General features: G+C 35.4%; 1 protein-coding gene across 1 annotated transcript in view; it reads right to left on the bottom strand.

Moving 5' to 3' along the window:
• LOC124643134 overlaps positions 1 to 20498 on the bottom strand; it is a 213865-nt gene that overhangs the window by 38333 nt on the left and 155034 nt on the right. The window contains 2 exon segments of the mRNA XM_047182001.1: positions 9800 to 9931; positions 10499 to 10598. Coding sequence (XP_047037957.1) covers positions 9800 to 9931; positions 10499 to 10598 — 232 coding nt within the window.

Consider the following 20498-nt stretch of genomic DNA (forward strand, 5'->3'; position numbering starts at 1 on the left):
AATATTTAAGAAGATACAATACTTTTAATGTGGCACCTTAGCCCATACAATGAAAGTGTGAATTCCCATGAATCGTAAGTGGCAAATTCAAATTACACCCCATAAACATTTAGTAGTAAGTGTGTCTGAATTTGTAATACATAAACAAAGTAGTAAAACTGAGTGAATTTTGTAAAAAAACGTATTTTAAGTGGCTCCTCAATCCTGACGTTTCTGAAATGAGAAAATGCTTGAGTTACCTGAAATCGGAATGGAATAAAAAAAATAAAGACACTAACATTTAGTATAAATTTCTACTAAATATACATGCACAAATGAAAATTGTATGTATTCAATATCTGATAAAAAATCATCTTTTCCATATTCCTTAGGACGTCGCCATCAAGGGTGACCATGTAATATGAATAACATCAGGATAAATAGTTCTCAGCTTTGCCGCCGTGCTCTCGCTGTGGCGGCATATTGGGCTGACATGACATAGTGTAGTCTCAATATATGACATGTCATCGACACGAAAGAAGAAGAATCTTTGCCGCAATTTTTTTATTATATTCTTTATTATTTTTTATCTCTAATAATTTGTCGTCAATTGTCGTTCTGAGTTCCTCTGTATGATCTTATTCTCATTTATTACAGCTGTCAATTTTACTAAATGTGCATGATTTTTCTAAAATGTTTTGATGTAGCAAAAATGTTCATCAATCAGTTATTAAAACTGCAGTATCAGTTTCCTGAACATCACTTGGAAAACTTGCTATTCAAAACACTGACAAAGTTTCTACTAGGAATTAGTCCAGAACAAGGTTTTAACAACTTACTTAGCAATTCTCCAAAATTAAAATTAAGAATAGATACGCATGCTTGGCAAAGCCTTTTGATGCTAGTAATATATTCCAGTCATCAAAACCTTTTCAAACACATAAAGTCCTTAAAACCAAGATTTAACATAGGTGCCCGCTTTTTTTGCAAAAGAGTGTATTTTAAGTACCCTCAGTGGCAGTTGTGGAAACTCTTTACCAATATAAATAAAATACGGCCTGACATCGTTAAATATGGCTGCTATCAACCGTTAAGGAGTTCCCTAAACGCACTTTGTCTTTATTGTCAGGTCTGGTACTCATAACATATTTCGGTGTAAAGATCTCGTCAATACGAAGCCAATGAGCCCAAACACTTGGCAGTTGCTAATTACCGATACGGAGTTCCCTTGATTTTCTGTCGCCTCCGTCATCAGGTAAGATCAAAACCTTCATAATCATATCACGAATAACCTGTTAGCTATGGGACAAAACTGCGAGTAGAAAGAAAAAAAATCATATCGGTCCAGGCGTCTTCGAGGTAGCGAGTAACAAAGAAAATAACAAGTGACTTGAGAACCTGCTCTTTTTTTAAAGTCGGTTACAACAAGGCAGCAAATATCTGTTTCATATGTAATGCTGTCATTATTTTAGAAAATGGCAGTATGGTCGTAACACTTTAGCCTGCCCTAAGGGCAAAAAAGATGAGAACTACCTATATATCCTGATTTTTATTCATATTACATGGTCACCCTTGATGGCGACGTCCTAAGGAATATGGAAAAGATGATTTTTTATCAGATATTGAATACATACAATTTTCATTTGTGCATGTATATTTAGTAGAAATTTATACTAAATGTTAGTGTCTATATTTTTTTTATTTCATTCCGATTTCAGGTAACTCAAGCATTTTCTCATTTCAGAAACGTCAGGATTGAGGAGCCACTTAAAATACGTTTTTTTTACAAAATTCACTCAGTTTTACTACTTTGTTTATGTATTACAAATTCAGACACACTTACTACTAAATGTTTATGGGGTGTAATTTGAATTTGTCACTTACGATTCATGGGAATTCACACTTTCATTGTATGGGTTAAGGTGCCACATTAAAAGTATTGTATCTTCTTAAATATTAAAGGTACTGGAATTAAATTCTTAGTACTCATTGCGCTCAATTACTACTAAATCATACAAAATTTTCAAGAATGTACATCGTATACTTTCTGTGTTCCAACGTGGCTCCTCAGTTCAAATATTTAGATTGAGGAGCCACCTTTGTGTTCATATAACTTTTGAACTATTATACTACAAATTCCAAGATTGAGCCTACAATACTTTTAAACTTACTACTATATAAGTACAAAATTTCATTAAGATACAAAAAGTGGCTCCTCAATCCTGATGGACATGATTAATAGCAGTCGTATAAACCTTTATCATACACTGAACTTTGTGAAAATTATTTTCAAAATGATGAATCATGTCGGTGGCCCTAATAAATATTATATCTTTTTAAATAATAACGAGCTCTGGCTACGAGAATAGCAGCGGGAATGGGTCAATGATTTGCGAGCCGAATCGGGTTCCCGCGCAAATGCACGTCACTGTGACAGCTTTCAAACATGGCTGTCACGAATTGATGGGAGACTAATCTGGCGCTGGAATTAAGCTGTGCGTAGTTATTAGAAGATTTGTAAACAATCGTGTTTTGAGTCACGATATTACGTAAGTGCATAAGTGGTCAGGTGGTACGCGGGAACAAAAACACGAGATCGAAATGAATGACATAATTGCAATATCCTGGTTTGATTTTGTCGGCGAGCTCTAAGGGGGAGTTTGATGGTTCCTAACGAATGTTAATCGACTGCAAGCCCAGAATATTTATTAACTGAACATGAAACGATGCAGTAAACCAAAATATAGTTCGGAATGCTCCAGTTTATTTGCAACAGACGTTCTGTTGTTGCACTGAGAAAGATTTATGTAAAGTCTGTCAATAAAACTTGTGGATTTCAGGTTACCTACAATCCGTTTTATTTATAAGTTGTACAAAATTATGAATGAAAACTCGGCAGCCGGACACGGCACCCACTGCGAAATTCCGGACGCACACAAATAGTTTGTTCTACAACAGAACTGCAATAATATCAAGAAAATATTCGCAAAAAATGACAGCTCGCCTACTAATAAAATCTATTTAACATCAAGGACGGGGTAATTAAAATATTTTTATAGATTAATAGTGCAGATACGAGGTATTGGCAACCGATCAAAGGATCAAGAAGTACACCCTCTGGTTAGCGAATAAATCTCAAGAGATAATTTAGCCATCGACCTCTTCAGTACAAGTTTACGTTCAGCGAACATTTCCAGTAATTCATCATCAAACAAATTACGTTATATAATTAATTTTATTACAATTTCCAACGTCAGAGCGCCGCGAATCCGCTTCCTTTCCCGGGATCCGCGGTAACGCAAACATCTTTATTTGATTTTGATTATGTTTAGAAACCCCCAGACGCGGTGCCTAATTTAAATAGCTTTTAGAATAATTGATTACGATTCAGTCGATTCAGTTTTGGATAAACTTGGTTCTATGGGATGGTAATGGAGGTATTCCACTGACGATTTAGTACTTTAAATATTATCAAAATGATAATGCTCCAGGTAGCGAGTGCCACAGGGGCCAGGGCAGAATCTGACCTAGCGACTATTTCCGTCGTAGTGGCCGCTCGTGATGAAATAATTACCCGTACACTAGAGCTCGTTCTACGAATTGGTTCCGACTCTTGCGCCGACATTCGACATAGTCTAGATATTCGGAACTAAATCATAAATGTTTTACGACTCACTGATGGTTATAGAAAAACATTATTGAAACTGTGAAGTATGAATTCTGAGTGAGTCACTTCTACTGATAGTAAACAATGGGCTTAAAATGAGTAAGAAGTAATAAAATTGAGTTTTTTTCAGTTGAGATTAAGAAAACTATTCATGTAAATAACATTAAGATGAAACAAGGCCAACCTTCAAGATTGTGGCGGCTTGACCACGAAATTAAATAGTAAACAAGTGAAATGGGAGTGGCGGATTTTAATCAATATCTTAATACAAATTAAAAGTGCTATTTCATGTATGAGAAATGAATATGAAGAAGGTCAACCTTGAGCCAAGAGATCGGACATTAATAATCTGATTACAAACGACAGATAAACGAATCCATCAAGGTCTGGAGCGGGCAATTTGTTAATAATACGAGCTCCGAAATAGCTGAAGCAGATGACGTTGGAAATTGATAGAGAAAAGAAATAAATGGCTTCAAGAGCAAATGTGTCAGTCAATCAATAACAGTAGCTTACACTGAATTTACTTAGGTAGCGAACAACGACGATTAAGATGGACGGGTTGAGAAAGGGTTCTACAAATTGCCGCCGACGTGAGATTTATTGACAAGTAATTTGACATTCAAGAAGATTTAGCCTGCGTTTGTGGTGTAGGATCAATTCCTGACATTTGTACATACATTCGCCATAATTACGTCAGAGATAAAGCGAATATAAATCACAGCAGTGGAATGAAATCTGCGTAGGTTTTGTGTTTTTCCATAAGCAGTGTCAGTCATTTGTCCGTATCTCCCGCTATCGGGAAGGGATAAGTGGACATGTTTTAGCTAATCCTTAAAGTAAATATGGTAAATCCAGCTCTGTTAGTATGCGGGGAAACTGAAAACTATTTATTTCATGAAACAGTAATCAATGTTGATGCTCCAAATGTTAAAAAACCATTCAATATTTCCTTAGAGACGTAAATGTCTACGTAGGTAACTTCTACAGAGACACAAACTTGAAATGGACAAAAACTGGTAAATACGACAAAAAAACAGTTTTAGATTTAGTGACACTAGCACCCCAACTATTAGAGTATAAAAATACCCATACGAACGACTAATTAAGCACTTACACCAATCGAGTCGTTTTTGGTACTTTTGAAAACAGCTGGCTTATTTCGAAATAGGATATAGATTGCTTTCAAGATAGTTTAGGGGGAAACCAGCTGCTTCTCGTTAATTTAGGATATTGCAGGATAAATTCAGTCTGAAATTAATTACCAAAACATTTAGCAACGAATTTGTGTGTCTATGAAATTAAACGTAGATTCTTGGAAAGGTTACAACGAGATCCGACGTTAACGCTGATATTATTACTACATATAATTCCTCGGTTTATTTTGTAACAAACAACGATTCGCATGGTGAGAATATCAATTCCTATCGGATATAAAACGCACTGGCGGTTGTTACGTAAACAGAAAAACAAACGATGGCGCGTACAACGCTGCTTACACGCAGATTTACATTAACTCGAACTTTATCGTACAGGAAGCTTATGAAGGCTGTAGCTTCTTATTTAATTCCAGAAATACATTTTATGGAAGTTTTGCTACTAGTTTGGCTTCAAGAATTCAAAGTTTTTCAACTGTTGTATGAATACATTCCTCTGCTACAATTTTCGTAGGGTATTGTGAACTGATTGCTAAAGCATGTATTTCTTTACGTTTGAAATGTCCGCATTCTTATCTTCTTTGATGTCTATTCAAAGCTCTGGGAATTACTCAAATTCAATGATTCACATTCTGTTTATACAATTTCAATTTAGATTATATGAAAATAAATTATGTGTCACAACTTTTTTGTAAATATTTACTGACTGACAGAATAAAGATAAAAGAAAGTTTATTGATGCTCCAATAACGAAAACCATAACAACAACATTAGGTTGTACCCTCAAAAAGAAATAGATCCAGCGCTCAAAATCAACAACACTGGGAAACCCCAATGGACCATAATATTTTTCTAACAGCACATTGATAAAAACAAACCCACTTGAAAGATGAAAAAACGCAGTAAATATTTTCGCGGAATTTTCTACTTGGATCTAGGTAATGTCGATGTTACAAGACATACACTTTGTAAATCACTAAAATTAGGTGTAGAAGACAAAATGTTATTTCACACGCTCTAGTGACATAACATATCAATAAAATGTAACAAATTGCCGTGAGTGATGAGTTACGGTCGTAGGAAGCGATGGTCAACATACTCTAGGAAATGTATGAGTAAACTCGTTAAATTATCGTTGTCGTATAATTTTAATGTGACCCACTGGAAATAGAAACAATATTTGCTATTTTAAACATAAAAATACTAACAAAAATATAGACATCGGTGTAGGGAGGAATACGGTAGACAAAGCCGAGGCATACGATGGTAGAGGTTAACACACAAAAACAAATACAGATTCAGAAAGGGAAGATACCAAAGAATTGTCTACAAAAGCTAGAGCCACTAAACCAAGTAGAACATGCAAGTTAGCAGAAGATAACAGTTGAGATGAATTTCCCCCATTCCCCGGTCTTGTCATTGACACAGCACGGGATTGGCACGACGCCAGAGCTTCGGGCGAACTTGCACCGCTCCAAACATTCACAGACGCTGTCATTAAAGACACACATATTTGGTTCAAATTCTGAGAAAGTTTTGGAAACGATTAATTTTGTAATGACATAGAATCGTAGTCAAATTTTAGATAAGTGGAATGCTGACTTAAATAATGAAGATTTAGCTAATAATGAGAGGTATTAATGCAGCATACATAAGTAACCAGACTCAACCGAATGAACTGGACATGATTAATCAATGATCATTTTTTAAGCACCATCTCTCACACGGACAATTTTCAGAAAAAAATGCACAACAGTTCTAGAAATAATATTCCTTCCTTTAAGAACATTAACAAAGCAGCACATGACGGCTGTTGACGTTTCATACAACGAGACAATGGGAAGCTAACGTAAATATCGGTAGTTGTCGCGACGCTTCCGTCAGATAAGGGTGCTAGGGATGATTTCATGGACAATGGTGCTGATGCAACTGTGACTGTAGATGTGCATGTGTTCGACGATCCAATCGAACGGAATGATGCTGTGGAATTGAATGGAAATGGAGGGGAAATTGTGAGTGAATGAATTGTGAAAGCATTGCATTATAGACATTTCTACTAATATTTTCAAGACTTGATTTTAAATTAGGAAAATTGGGAATATAGTTCGCAACATTCTACATGTAATATATAAATAAGTAAATATTCCTTGTCATTACAATTAAATGTACCTGTATCTAATAATCTTGATGTAGATTAATAGTAGCATTAATTAAAAACTTTGTAGTTTATGAATGCTATGTACACCTATTAATATTTTTGTTGTATACTTTAAATGGTAAAAAAATCTTTAAAAAGACATAATAACAGTATGAGCATAGCTACTAAACAATAGCTAAACATTCAAAGTTAATTTTACAGAAGACGATATAACTAAAGTTTCTGAACTCCAGTGGGGGTAGACAAACCCCTCTATAGGGAGATGTAAGGGGGGAGTTAAACAATGTCTAGCACGTAGATAGGATTTATAATGTAGCTGTTAGACTAATAACTCATTCTTTAGGAAATACGAGGGAAATATAACCTTTCATACCAGTCAGGTAATCAATGTTTCTAATATTATACGTACGTTTCTAAACTATTGGACACTGATTCAGACTTCAGAATTCTTGTAAGACCTATTAATAACAGTGACTGACCACCCGGGAATCGAACCCAGAATCTCATACATTGCATTACTTAGACAAGCCGAAAACATTTAGTACTAATTAACTATAAGAATATTTAAAACAAGTGTATAGAAAGTGCACCAATGAATGAGTTATCAAAACCTATAGACTATAGAGTGTCTGTGTTATTAAATATCAGTGTTGTAATATAAGAAGCGATTGTCTATTGTTAGGAATGAGTATCTAAACCCTATGGGCTTGTATAACACCTATGAATTTAATACCTAAAGACTGGGCATTTTTTTAAATGTTTGGCTTTGTAAATCGGTGTCTAAAACCACAACAATTTGAGTTTATGATTATTTAGTACTTATCTTTAAATAGCGTATATCCTGTATAGAAACAATGAAGCAGGAAAATTGATTAATTTTAAACACAGTGATTTGTGGTTTAAAGCTTTGTTTTTCGATACTGTCGATACTGCCAAAAATATGCTTAATTAACCATAATAAATATGAATAAAAGCTAGCTAAATAGGTAGCTGAAAAGATTTATGTTGTTATGTGCCCGAATAAATGAGAAGAAACATCATCATCAAATATTATTAAACTTTCTTTAAAAAAAAAAATACTTTTGTCAACTTCAAAATTACTCACTCCACTCAGTTACAATACAACAAAATATCCAAACATAAATTCTCACTAAAAATCCACATTTACAAAATGACATTTACAAAAAAGAAACACAGTACAAAATTTTTCAGGAAAACGCCGCAATGCGAGTTCGATCGCGTCCCATAACGTACTGAAATTGTTACAGCTATTTCACCCTGCAGAATGCAACCAACCAGGGTACCATGACCCCTAGGTAATACACGAACCATGGGGCACATAGGTCTATTTACACTGGTCGAGTAGACCAGACGTTGAGACATATAGACGCATACATATAGATAGATGTAACGGGTCAATGTATAGTGGGCAATTTTGGCAGACGTTACCAATTTGAAATGGTACCTATGCTTCATTGCGTGTCGTTTTTCAGGAGATCAATTTATACTGGACTGTCTCGTTGGTATAACTAATGTAAGTTGGAAAGGACTGCGAAATGTAATGTATTTGGTATAAATGGGAGACCTTTCAGCATTGGTTGGTTAATATTGAAAGTCCTGATGATAATGTGCTGTTTTCAGTGTAAACTTAGATCATTCCAGATAGTTAATTAACATTTATATTCGTTTTGTTTTGTGACTAAATTAGTGATAATATAATTTGAATATATCATTTGTATCTTACACATTATTAAAGACTACCAATTTATCCGATATAATTATAGTTCGGCCATTCAGAGAATGCGTTCCTGACACGTCGCGATTGAACTGACGACGTAACTACATTCATTGATTATTGATATAATAATGTTGTTTTAATGCTCCTCAATTGTTAAAACGGTAAACAACCAGCAAAAATATTTTTATCGTAACTGCAACGCCATTGCAAAGTTACGTCGTCAGTTCAATCGCGACGTGTCAGGAACGCATTCTCTGAATGGCCGAACTATAGCAGATATAATACAACAAATTAGTGTTCAATTAACAAAACATTGACCCTTTGTGAAAACATACCAAAATAGCCAGCCAAAAATAATCACAATACCTCAATAAATAAGGTTTAAAATGATAATGAAATTAACACCATGCCTATGGTGACGTGTAAGGACGATATTGCACTTTATGTGGTTGACAATAAAGCTTATTTTTGTAGTGTTAGAGGATAATAGTTAGGATGTTTTACTGTCTGTCTTAGGTGTCGAGTTCAGGAAATAAAAGTATTGGATCGTCCGCTAGTAGTATTTTGGGCTGCTATGCTAGGAATTTGTTGTTATTTTGCTATTTGAGTTAAATATGTTTAGAGGTAGAATATAGATAGTTGATATTGATTTTTATGATTGGGTACCTAATTTTTATTTGTTTGATGATCGATTCGAGTTGGTGTACTTGATAAGCATTTTCAGGATATGTTGATAAAATGAAGGTGCTTTGTTTCTTTGCAAAATTGGGTTTTCATGAATCTGGATCCAAGCTAACGTTAAATTTTTTGGCCAAGTGCCCATACCGGGTATGCCAAAAAATAAGGCTTCAACGAGATCATTATTATTGCTTAAACAAAATAAAAGTCATTCAAGTCATTTTTTCTTTCAGGATATATCTAATCAATCTTCTACGTAGAGTGTGTTGCACATAACCTACATAATAAATCTTTGGAATAGTATCGCAAGAATTACTCCAAGGCTTACTAAAATTCTGACACTCCGCTTCACCTCTCTTCATAACATTTATATGAAGATTTTCCAACTAAACAAATTCTAGATAATATACAGAAATACTTACTGGTTATTATGCGCGGTAAGTCGATTGGGATCGCTGGCGTTGCGATGCTTGCCGCGTCGGGGCGCGTCGCGCTCGCGACAGCTCTCCGCACGGTTCACACCGCGACCGCCCCCTGTCGTCGAGGGGCGCCAACTGTGTGATACAAAGAAAAGTGTTAGCATAAAGTGATAATTATGATAGACTTCAAGGTTATTAATAATTCAGGTTTTGGTGAAAAATAAGAATCATGAACAATATGGAAACACTAAATGTGGCTATGGTAATATTTGTATTTGAAACATTTCACTTACTTACAGCACCAAATGTAAGATTTAATTTTAAAGCACCTATTTTTGTTACAGAAATCAAATAATTTACAGAAATCCGATTCTAAACAAACTACCAGGTAAACATGTTAAGAGCGCCACCTAGCGGCGAGTGGCGGAACTATTGGAACAGTTAGTGTTGTTGCTATAAGATAGGTGGCGCTGCGGGTAGCACACAAGCACTTTTTGTAGAAACTAAAGCCTAAAAAAGTGGGTAAATAATATTTCATACTATTTAATGAAAGGAAACGTGTCCGAGGGACGTACAATACTACCATATAGGATCTACTTAAAATTGGAAGGTCCCGACAGTCATTTCATCTTTGCCAATCGCAACATAGTTGTGAAATAGCTAAGCCGATGATTCCTTTCAAAATGTGATCTTGTGACTTACTTATTATCCTTGTCAGGTTCCTTGGTGTTTGCATCGCTGGTGTCCACATCAGCGTCGGGCGCCGTCGGTTCGTCCGTCGAGCCTTCGCGTCGAGATTCTCCTGTGAAAAGATAGGTCAAGTGTTATATTGTGAACAACGCCATCTGTTGCCTGTTGGCGGAACTACGTAGTGGGATGAACTTATCTATTGCTGTAAGTTTATATAGTAGATATGTGTGGATGTTAATTTATGTAAAATAAACCTATAAATGAATACGTGTTAATTAACATTATGTTATACAAAGAATGAATTAGTTTTTTTTTTTATTCGTACAGCGCCACTTGTTACACATTAGGTATCACAAAATATTTTAAAGAACAGAGTATGAGGAAAATATCGCAGTAATGTGTATGTGTTTTTGTACCTACTTGTATAAAGAAATAAATCTTCATATTTCCAACTGATTTATAATTTCAACCACTGTATGATCTAAACCTAAACAGTACCTAATTAATGAACTAATCAGTGAAAATTGTGAACATGTAGAAATATTGGCTATATTCGGTTCTTCAGTGTGCAAAAATTCCAAAACAGCATAGTAGTACCTACCTGTTGGATAATAAAAATACAAAGTGTATCAAATCAATTTACAACATAGGCCATAAATTCCCAAACAGTCATAAAAAAACACGACTGTTTTACGTCCAGCAAAAATAATATCCAATATCTGCCATCCAACTAACGACTGTTCTCAATATTCTATCAATCCATCGTTTTGAGTACAGATAAGAATTTAACATTACTTCCATATGGGGCAAATGCCAGCAAATCGATATATAGAATATCGTAAACAGCCATAAATAAATTCCGTCAAGTTGTTGAACACCACCGCTAGATGGCGCTGATTTAAGAAAACAAACTACATACAACAATAGACGGGAAGCTGTTAGCAATAACAACAATTGCAATAATGCAACACCTAAAATAGACACAAATTGTTTCTCGCCTACGAACAAAACCACTTATACACCACTTACAAACGACGTACAGATAAATTATATTAGCAGTCTTCCTTCAACGGATAATGGATTCGAACGAGAAGATAATTTATTGCTTGATACGAGAAATAACATATGTTTACTGGTTTGCAGTTTACCTAGCGAATAAATAAATGGAGACTGTGATGCTGTGAAGGTGATATATAAATCTAGCGATATATAAATATATAAATATGGTGATGAGTGTGATGTATAAATATGATGATCTTATTCTTTTTAAAACTATCACTGTTACAGTTAATTTTGAGCTTATATTTCACATTGCCACAGAATTCACATCAAAAGAACAATTTTATTACGAGGCACAATTCATTCAGGATTTAACTGTTCCAAAACAGTTGTAAGAAGAAGCTAACGCACTTGATAAGCATAGTAAAATGATTCCAGGACTTCACAGTCAAAACCATTATTAAAATCCTTTTAAAACACCACAAACAATATTTGCTTCACCTCTTACAAATGCCACGTGACACACACACAAACAAACACAAGTACAAACAATTCCTATAGCCTAGCGGTCCCATACAAACTAGTAGCAATGTCATGGCGATAAGCGTATGTGTCACAATGCGGAAACCGCGCCATCCTGTCGGGATATGGTGATCGGGACAGGACTTTGTTAATTGGTATGTAAGTACTATAGTGTTACTATGTAATTTGTACTAATATACTGATTTATAGGAGGATGATTTGTGCAAACTTGATCATGTAGATGATAGCGATAGTTGCAATGAGAAACTGGAAGGACTAAACATAGATGCTGATGAAAACTAAAGAGTTTGAGCACACTAATCTCAGAAACTACCAGTCTAATTTAAAAAATGTTTCAGTATATAGTCCATTTATCAAGGAAGCCTAAAAACTACTTTTTATCCAGGTGCACGCAGCAGTTCACACCGTTGGTGGTCATAGTAGGTCAGAACTTATCTAGTGAGTAAAATATTCTCCTTTAGAAACATGCGAACCCCTTTATTAAAATTTACAGGAAAGTTCTGGACAAAGCCGTACTAATTGGTCGTTAAAATTAATTTTGAGGAAAACTAAATCTTTAACCATGAACTAAACAAAAACTTTATAGCCAGAGAATCCTTACAAAACAAATTAAATAGGAAAGTCTTACGAAATCAATATTGAGAAAAGAGGGTGAGAAAAGGGACCTTGTTGCTAGGAACCTATTTAAAAATATTACGTAAATTATTCTGAAACGGAATGTGGAATCATTCTTCAGATACATGTGATCTACACATTGTTTTCCATAAAAATGAATCCTTTATATATTTTATATAATATTTGCCATCGTCCATAACATGATTAGCTACAAAATCTGGAACTTTAACAGCTTTATATTTCTCTCTACCTCTAATAACATCTCTCCTTAATAGACTTAGGGCAAAAACCTTTAGTTTCAGCATAATAGAAAAATTACATAACACAATTTCCATCCACTCTTACTTCATTACCAATACAACTTTCTTCAATTACCCACACATTGTCACTTCCTCACAGTTCCCATACGCATGCGCCCGCACCGCTCATACAAATTAACGTCCACAATTAGCGATGATCTAAGCCGTGACGTCACGCCAAGCTTGTCGACCATTATGGCATATTCTATGTGCTAAATCTTTTATACACACATTTTTTTATAGTTTCTCACAAAGAAGTGTATAAATGTAAGAATTTCTGACCACAGCCTTTTGTATTGCGGAAATGCGTAGTTTTTTTATAATCTACGTAGAGGTTTAATATGGTTTTATTGCGTCAACAATGATAATGTTTTTGTTCCTTTTTTAGAGTTTTAAGTATAACAGCGAGTCCATTGAACGGCGACTCGTGACAGCTTTAAAAGAAAATAAAGGATTTGGTAAAAAAAACTAACATTTACGGCTAACCATTTAGAAGGAATAGTTTGCAAAATGTGATATCGTTTAGTGACAAAGCTTGCTTCGGCTTGACATAACAATTCAATGTTTAAGTTAGAATCATCTGTTTGGGTACTAATAACCATATCTTTGTAATTTTCTATAACAACATTGAAGGCCAACTTTTTCTCATTCTTTTGTCTGTCAAGATTTTCTATATTAATAAACACTCAACCAGTATAATCAGTGTTATCTTATGGAAATATCGTCATTAACAAAAGTGTTAATATCTATAGATTGGCAGATTAATAGGTTCTCAAGCAAAGCAAAGGTTTTGCAACCATTCATCCACTTCAATCAATTTTATCAAGTGCCATCACTACACCATCGTTGTGACTTTAAACCTTAATTCTTTCTTACTACAGTTCAAATTCCCATATCTTGATCAAGACTTATTGAGGATGAGCAATACGCCGTCTACACACGAAAAAATACTCTAAAACATCAACATTAAAGTCGAGTTTAACATAGGAACACAATGATGGCCAAGCTTACGTCATTAACACCTCGATTGGTCGTCGACCCGTTTCCAAAACTGCATCCTTTTATCCCGTGGGCGTTAGCAGTTGCTCGAAATATATTTTGTAAATAACACTGAAAACATTGTTGTACATGGACATTTTCCATATTTTAAAGTTGCCAAAAATAAGTATTGAAAGATTGAAAAGGTATTGGCACGAGAATAGGAAATGCATTACACAGATGACATAGATATTGTGTGAACACTGCGTGTCAATCATTTCGTGTTTTTCACTGTTGCGTACTCCCAGGGTTTTAAAAAGAACATTTACCTGGTTTTTCTCCCTGGATATGATTAATAGACCACTGACGTTGTTTTTTTGCGGTCTGCGTGTGAGTTTGTCTGAGTCATTTCGTACGCAATTGTTCTAAAATATTTCCACCATCTTGCATGCGTAATATTTGGCCTAGCGAGAGATATTTCAGCCTGTCCTCTTTTAAGTCTAGCTATTAAATTTCATCATAATTGAAATGATCCTACCCTGCCCAAATATCTACATTTATAACTGAACTACATCTAAGTCACTATGTCGTTGAGATTCTCATATGCATTCAGTATTCATTCAGTCACAATTCAGTCTATACTATTGAAGACAATGATATCACTGATGATGCGTAACGAAGGGATCCACGCAGCATCCTCCGTGACCCTGACACTAATAAATATTATAGTGCATAAATTAATATAACTGTATATAAGGAAAACAATATACACGTAAGTGAACTGATACTGACATTGAAACGGAATGTGAATGTGAGGGAATTAAATATTGCTGCTGTTTATTTAATGATCAATGAGAGATTGTTGAAGACTTTCATTGAGAAGATGGAAATGAACAGACAAGAGATATATATGTTGGGTAATAAAGATAAAGCAGTCGCACAAACAACAGTTAACATACATCGCATATGCAGAAACACTCAGGCGAAATAATAATCTGTAGATCATACAGCAAGTATTTATTCCGTGAATCAAACCCACGGTATTGAATGCATTAGAGAACGAATAAGACACCGCGCCAATACTCGACAAAGAGCTACAATTCCTGCATGCCTTCACATAGATACTGATGATCTTTAATTAATACTAATGACAGTAATTATGTTTTTACTCATTGATTCTTATTACTAGTTTAAAGATACAAGCACTATTTAACCGTGAACTGAAGAGGCTTTTGATATTGAAGGTGTACTACTGGATCTAACCAAAAACAACATTCATCATAGAAAATTACTGGTCAAAAATCAAATGTACAGTTCCGTTAAGCGTGAAGGACATGACAATAGGCCGGGAAAACCCTACGATAAAGATGGCCGCGATAAGAATACTAATAGCTAACGACTTACCGGACTTAGAAATCACTTTGTTAGCATACTAGAAGTACTTAAATGACGCTAGAATTTACACAAAGCCCTTTAATACCTTTTGTGAAAGATTCAGTAAAATCGACCAATCATATCATCGCACACTAATTTTAACATCATTACCAGGAAAGGATTGAAAAGGATTCAATGATTAACAAACCAAATAATCACAGCGGAACAGGCTACACGGATGAATGGAGACCAAGAACACGACCTCTAATAACCCGGAAACGATATAACAAATGGCCACTTCAAAGACACTACCACTAAAAGAAAGTCCCCTACAATTAGAAGTCCAGAATTAGCCTGGCCGTCTCCTGAGACAATACGTTACGTTTCGGTACGCGTGACTCAACGCTCACACTATTTATATAGACTTCCGGAGTTAGAGCGTGCATATCAATCGAGAGGCGGCAGGGGACGAGTTGCTTTCCAAGCTATTTCATTAAGCGGTTGAAGGGGTTGACGAGGTAGGTGAATCCAATTCAATTTGAAACTCGGAGAGGGCATTTAAACCTATGGTCACGTTTGAGCAGAACTAGCTTGAATTCTGCCGTCCAGAACCAAAAATTAAGAGTCAATCTAGTAGAAGAATGTAGGTATTGCAAACGATAGCTGTCTTGTTTTATATTTAGAAGCTGCAATTGAAGTGGCTCATCCATAAATCCCATTCAAAGCTAATATCGAACATAAATCCAAAGCAGACCAGATTGGTGTCACCCAGTTCGCTTCAAACGAGGATTGACTGACTACAGACAGACGTACTGACAAGCGGCCGAGTTATCAATAACGCGAGTGCCGCCTGGTGACCGCGATAGTGGCATGCGGCATAATTGACGATTAGCTGGCTATGACGGGTCATGGACGCCGAAGGAATGCGAGGTACCGAAGGTGCAGATAATACTGTTCAATGTACTATTGAGCTGCAATAGTAAACTGGTTTAGATTGATCTGTTCCGTGACATAGATTTTGTTGTGCAAATATTTGTATGAGCGAAATATCAAGGGTATTGATCATAGTTGTAGATTGCTCTATACTAGAACATTGAGAGCGGAGAATTCCAAATTATTATGCTGACTTAAATGTGGATATAGGAAACAGTAAATTCGATAAAACGTGAAATTGAAATATTACAGTCGACCTCATAAAACGATCAGACATCATGTCTAACAAATAAAAACGTCACGTAAGAAATATTGCTTTTAAATGGGGTATTTGTAAGTAAGAAATCATTGTTGATGTTCAGAACATTAATTTAGTAAAACGGGTCATGAAAACAACTTGCGGATATAATAATATACTGCTAGATGTAACACGTATTTATTTTGTTGCTGGAGTGGAAATGAAAGAGAAACAATATGATTCAGATCCTGACTGCAGTAGTTATACTGAGGAGAAAACTTCGAATAAATGTAAACATTAATGTTCAGTTAGTGATTACAACTAACTCAATAATAACAATGATTACTGACCAAAACATTATCAGAATAAAAATATAATTCACACAATCATTTGATATGATTTTGACCTACAGGAAAACCTGCTATATAATTTAACTTTAGTAATACCTAAACGTGGTATACTCATGCAAATATGACATTTTCTCAAAGGAAAACCGCTTCATTAAATCATTTGTATCAATACTGATGATAACACATTACAAGAATGTCGGAGGACACCAAACAAGTGTTTCTCAGAAACATGTAAGTCCCACACTCTGTCTCGGTTATTCAAAGAAAACGGATACTGCAAAAAACAATCAAATACTCACTTTTAACGTACAACAGGTATTGTTCTTAAATTAGAATGATACTAGTCAAGATCATCATCCATCTCAAATTGTGGAACACAAAATAAATAATAACCAAACGCTTGAGAAAAAAAACCTTAATGAAGGCAAACAATCGAATGACGTATTCAAAGGTGTGTTTATTCCAGTGCATCCTGGCAATACTTGCGTGCTACAATAACAAGCCCACGGGCGGCAATGAACAACAAAACAAACGAATGATCTAACTACCACTGGACAGCGGTTGAACGTAAGACTCGATAAGGTCACACCTTATCGGCCGAGATAACTGCACTCACTGTAACTATTCATTATTATTTATAGTTAGTGAGAAACTTGTGAACTGGTGCGCCAACTTTATTGTTGATATCGACTTTTCAACGAACAGTAGGAAAGAATTGCATCACTTGCAATATAATAAGAATCCATACCACACTTAATTTTATATTATACATGGCTAAGCTAAATTAGCAACGACAGACCCAAACGATTATATCAGGCACTATACTGCTAATATGTGTCCGTGACCTTAAAACATTAATTTGGCGATATGTCAATGATATTAACACACGCGATTGTCTAATAGAGCCAAAGAGCAAAATAATTTCCGTCCTTAGCATAATTCCTAAATGGATAAACATCATTTGCAAAATTTCGTTAAAAATTATTAGCGCCTTGATCTCTTTTACTACATTTGATGAAAGCTTGAGTGAGAAATGGTTCTAAATGTCAAATGACTCACCTCGTGATCCACTGAACAGCCATGAATTTTGTTTTGTGGAGTCCGAGTGTTTCTTCTTAACGATGGGAGTTTGTTCGACGATGCTAGCTTGTCTGCTTCTACCAGAAGATGGGGTTTTCACGCTTTTCTTCTTTCCTTTCTTCAAAGTCCCGCTATGAGATTTTCTTAATGTGTTAACTTTTAGGGATTGACTTTTCCCTCTAACTTTACTTTTGCTTCTTGAAGTTTGTCGGCTCAACCTCCTTCTGTGTTCAGCCATTTGTTTAGGAGTAGGAGTCTCGTCTTCAGAGTCAGTTTCGACTGGCCTTATCGGTCTAGCCTCCGAAATCGAGGCAAACCGTTTTTCACATTCTAAGAACAGTTTGGTGTAGTTCATAATCTCATCTGTGCTTACACTTTTGTCATCTTCAGCTATCAATTCTACTGGTTTAGTAGAAGTTGGAGTCTTTTTCCTTCTTAGGAAGTTCAATGCACTTACTGATGACCCCTTGCTAGTCTTTCTCGTTTTAGGAGCCTCATTTGTACTCGTCTTTCTGTTTAACTGGTTTTTGTCGTCCTTTTTACTGTTTTTGCGAATTTGGTCGAGTTTCATCGTAGATCCGTGAATCGAATCTCGATCTTCCTCGCTCCAAAGACTTTCTCTAGACTTTTTCTTGTCACTGTTTTTTTCTAACTCCCTCTTTGCTGACTCAAACCACTCATCACCTAAGTTTCTGACAATTTCGAGAGGGTTTGATAAGGACATTGTTTTTCTGTGTCCTTTTTTGTTTTTGCCGAAGTCAACTTCTTCATCTGTGACAGCAAGCTTAAGGGACTCCTTGCTGATGGTGGGTGTCTTGCCGAGCCTCGGGAATGCATCGTCGCTTGCCGATATGGCGTCGCTGTGTCCGTCCGCAGACTCGTACAAGGATTCATCGCTCTCATCTCGTCTCTCTGTTAACATTACATCACGTCATGGACTAGCACCGCCATCGTTACGCGAATTCCTTGCCATTAATTACTGAACCGTTTAACTTTTGTCTCGTAATTGCTAAATTTAACGGCAATCAGTTCGCAATCACTATTAATAAAGCTAAAGACGTCTGTGTGTATAAAAACTGAAACAATGACCTGGTTGGAGGGCAAAAAATGTCGTTTTCCGATCGATTGTATCCGAGACAATGTCAAGATTGTTATGAGTCACTCGGAGACGGTTGAGCGCGCATTTTACAGAGGTTTGTTTAATTAGTATTAGCATACAATACGAGTTAAGTTTTACTGTTTAAGGCAGTAAGTACGGAGGCACCGCTTTCTATTGCATAATTTTGGTGTTAGAAGAAATTAGACACACGTAACAAGTGATTATGTTGTTATCTTTTGTCTTGAACGAGTGTTGTGAAAGTCTGGGTTACGCTCTCCAATTCTAATGATCTTTGGTTCACATGGAAATCGAATTTTCAAAATGTTTAGTTGAGTACTGAATTTTGCAATGAGATGAACAACAAGACTTCGGTAATTTATCATTCAGTGTTTCATTTATAAGTTGAATTTTATGTTTTATTTTATGTACTTTATACTTTTTTAGCTTATCTTCGTAAAGGTTATCAAATAAAAATACTTTAACGGAAGCGTTCTGATACCATTTCGACTTTTTATTTTCAAAATATTTATCCCCGTCTCCCACAAAAAAAAAAATCATTCTCAATCTCAAAAAGTTAACTCAACTAATTCATGCGTTAGTTAATCTTACTGCCCGAGATAAACTTATCAGGGTTACTTAATCCAGATAACGGTGCATTATCTCAAGACGATGGTATTTATGACGGAGTAAATCTTAACGATAATCTTACATAAACTGTAAATATTTAACTCGCTGTAGATTAACCCGGGGACGTGGCGTAACAATGTTTTGTGTTTATTTTTAATTTTAAACTGATCGCCAGCCTTGGGGATTGAGTAATGGACGCTCAAATTACAGTATTGAAACAGATTGTAAACCGTCTGGTCTTAAATTAAATAAATGAGGTATAGACTATGATTTCACTAATGAAAATACTATTGTTTGATTTGATTCGATATTTTTAAAAACCAATTTCAAGGTTCAGCATCAAGACAATTTAGCAATCTACTATTATTGTTCTACTTTTGTTTACTACAAAATTTTCAACTTTTTTCTAGATAAACCACCAATAAAGGTGATCAGAAACCATCGACAGAAATCTATGTTCCTATAACTTTCAAAAGCCATAACCCACTCAAATAGTAACACCCAATTACAAGTCATTTAAATTCATCCACAATGTTAAGTGGGAAAACTTGAAAAGTTCGATGTTTCCGAGAAAGAGCCGACCGTCGACCGGGCCGAGGTAACATGCCGAACGTTCTTAAATCACGAACGAGTTCTTTACGTGTTTCCCATCGGAGCTGCGTCATCAGGGACGTTTATTCACCGTCTCGTCTCGCCGTGAACTTCTGTACTTATTTGTTTAAGTTCTACACGAAGTTATGGTGCTTATTTAGTATTTAGATGCTTGAGAACTGCTGTTTGATTAGTTTTTGTTTCAGTTTCTTTAACTAGTTCTTTATGTTGGTAGCAATGTAATACTTAGTTTATTTTTATGTTGGTAACACCGTTTTTTTTTTTC

Source organism: Helicoverpa zea, chromosome 26 (assembly GCF_022581195.2).
Source record: "Helicoverpa zea isolate HzStark_Cry1AcR chromosome 26, ilHelZeax1.1, whole genome shotgun sequence".
Classification (NCBI taxonomy): domain Eukaryota; kingdom Metazoa; phylum Arthropoda; class Insecta; order Lepidoptera; family Noctuidae; genus Helicoverpa; species Helicoverpa zea.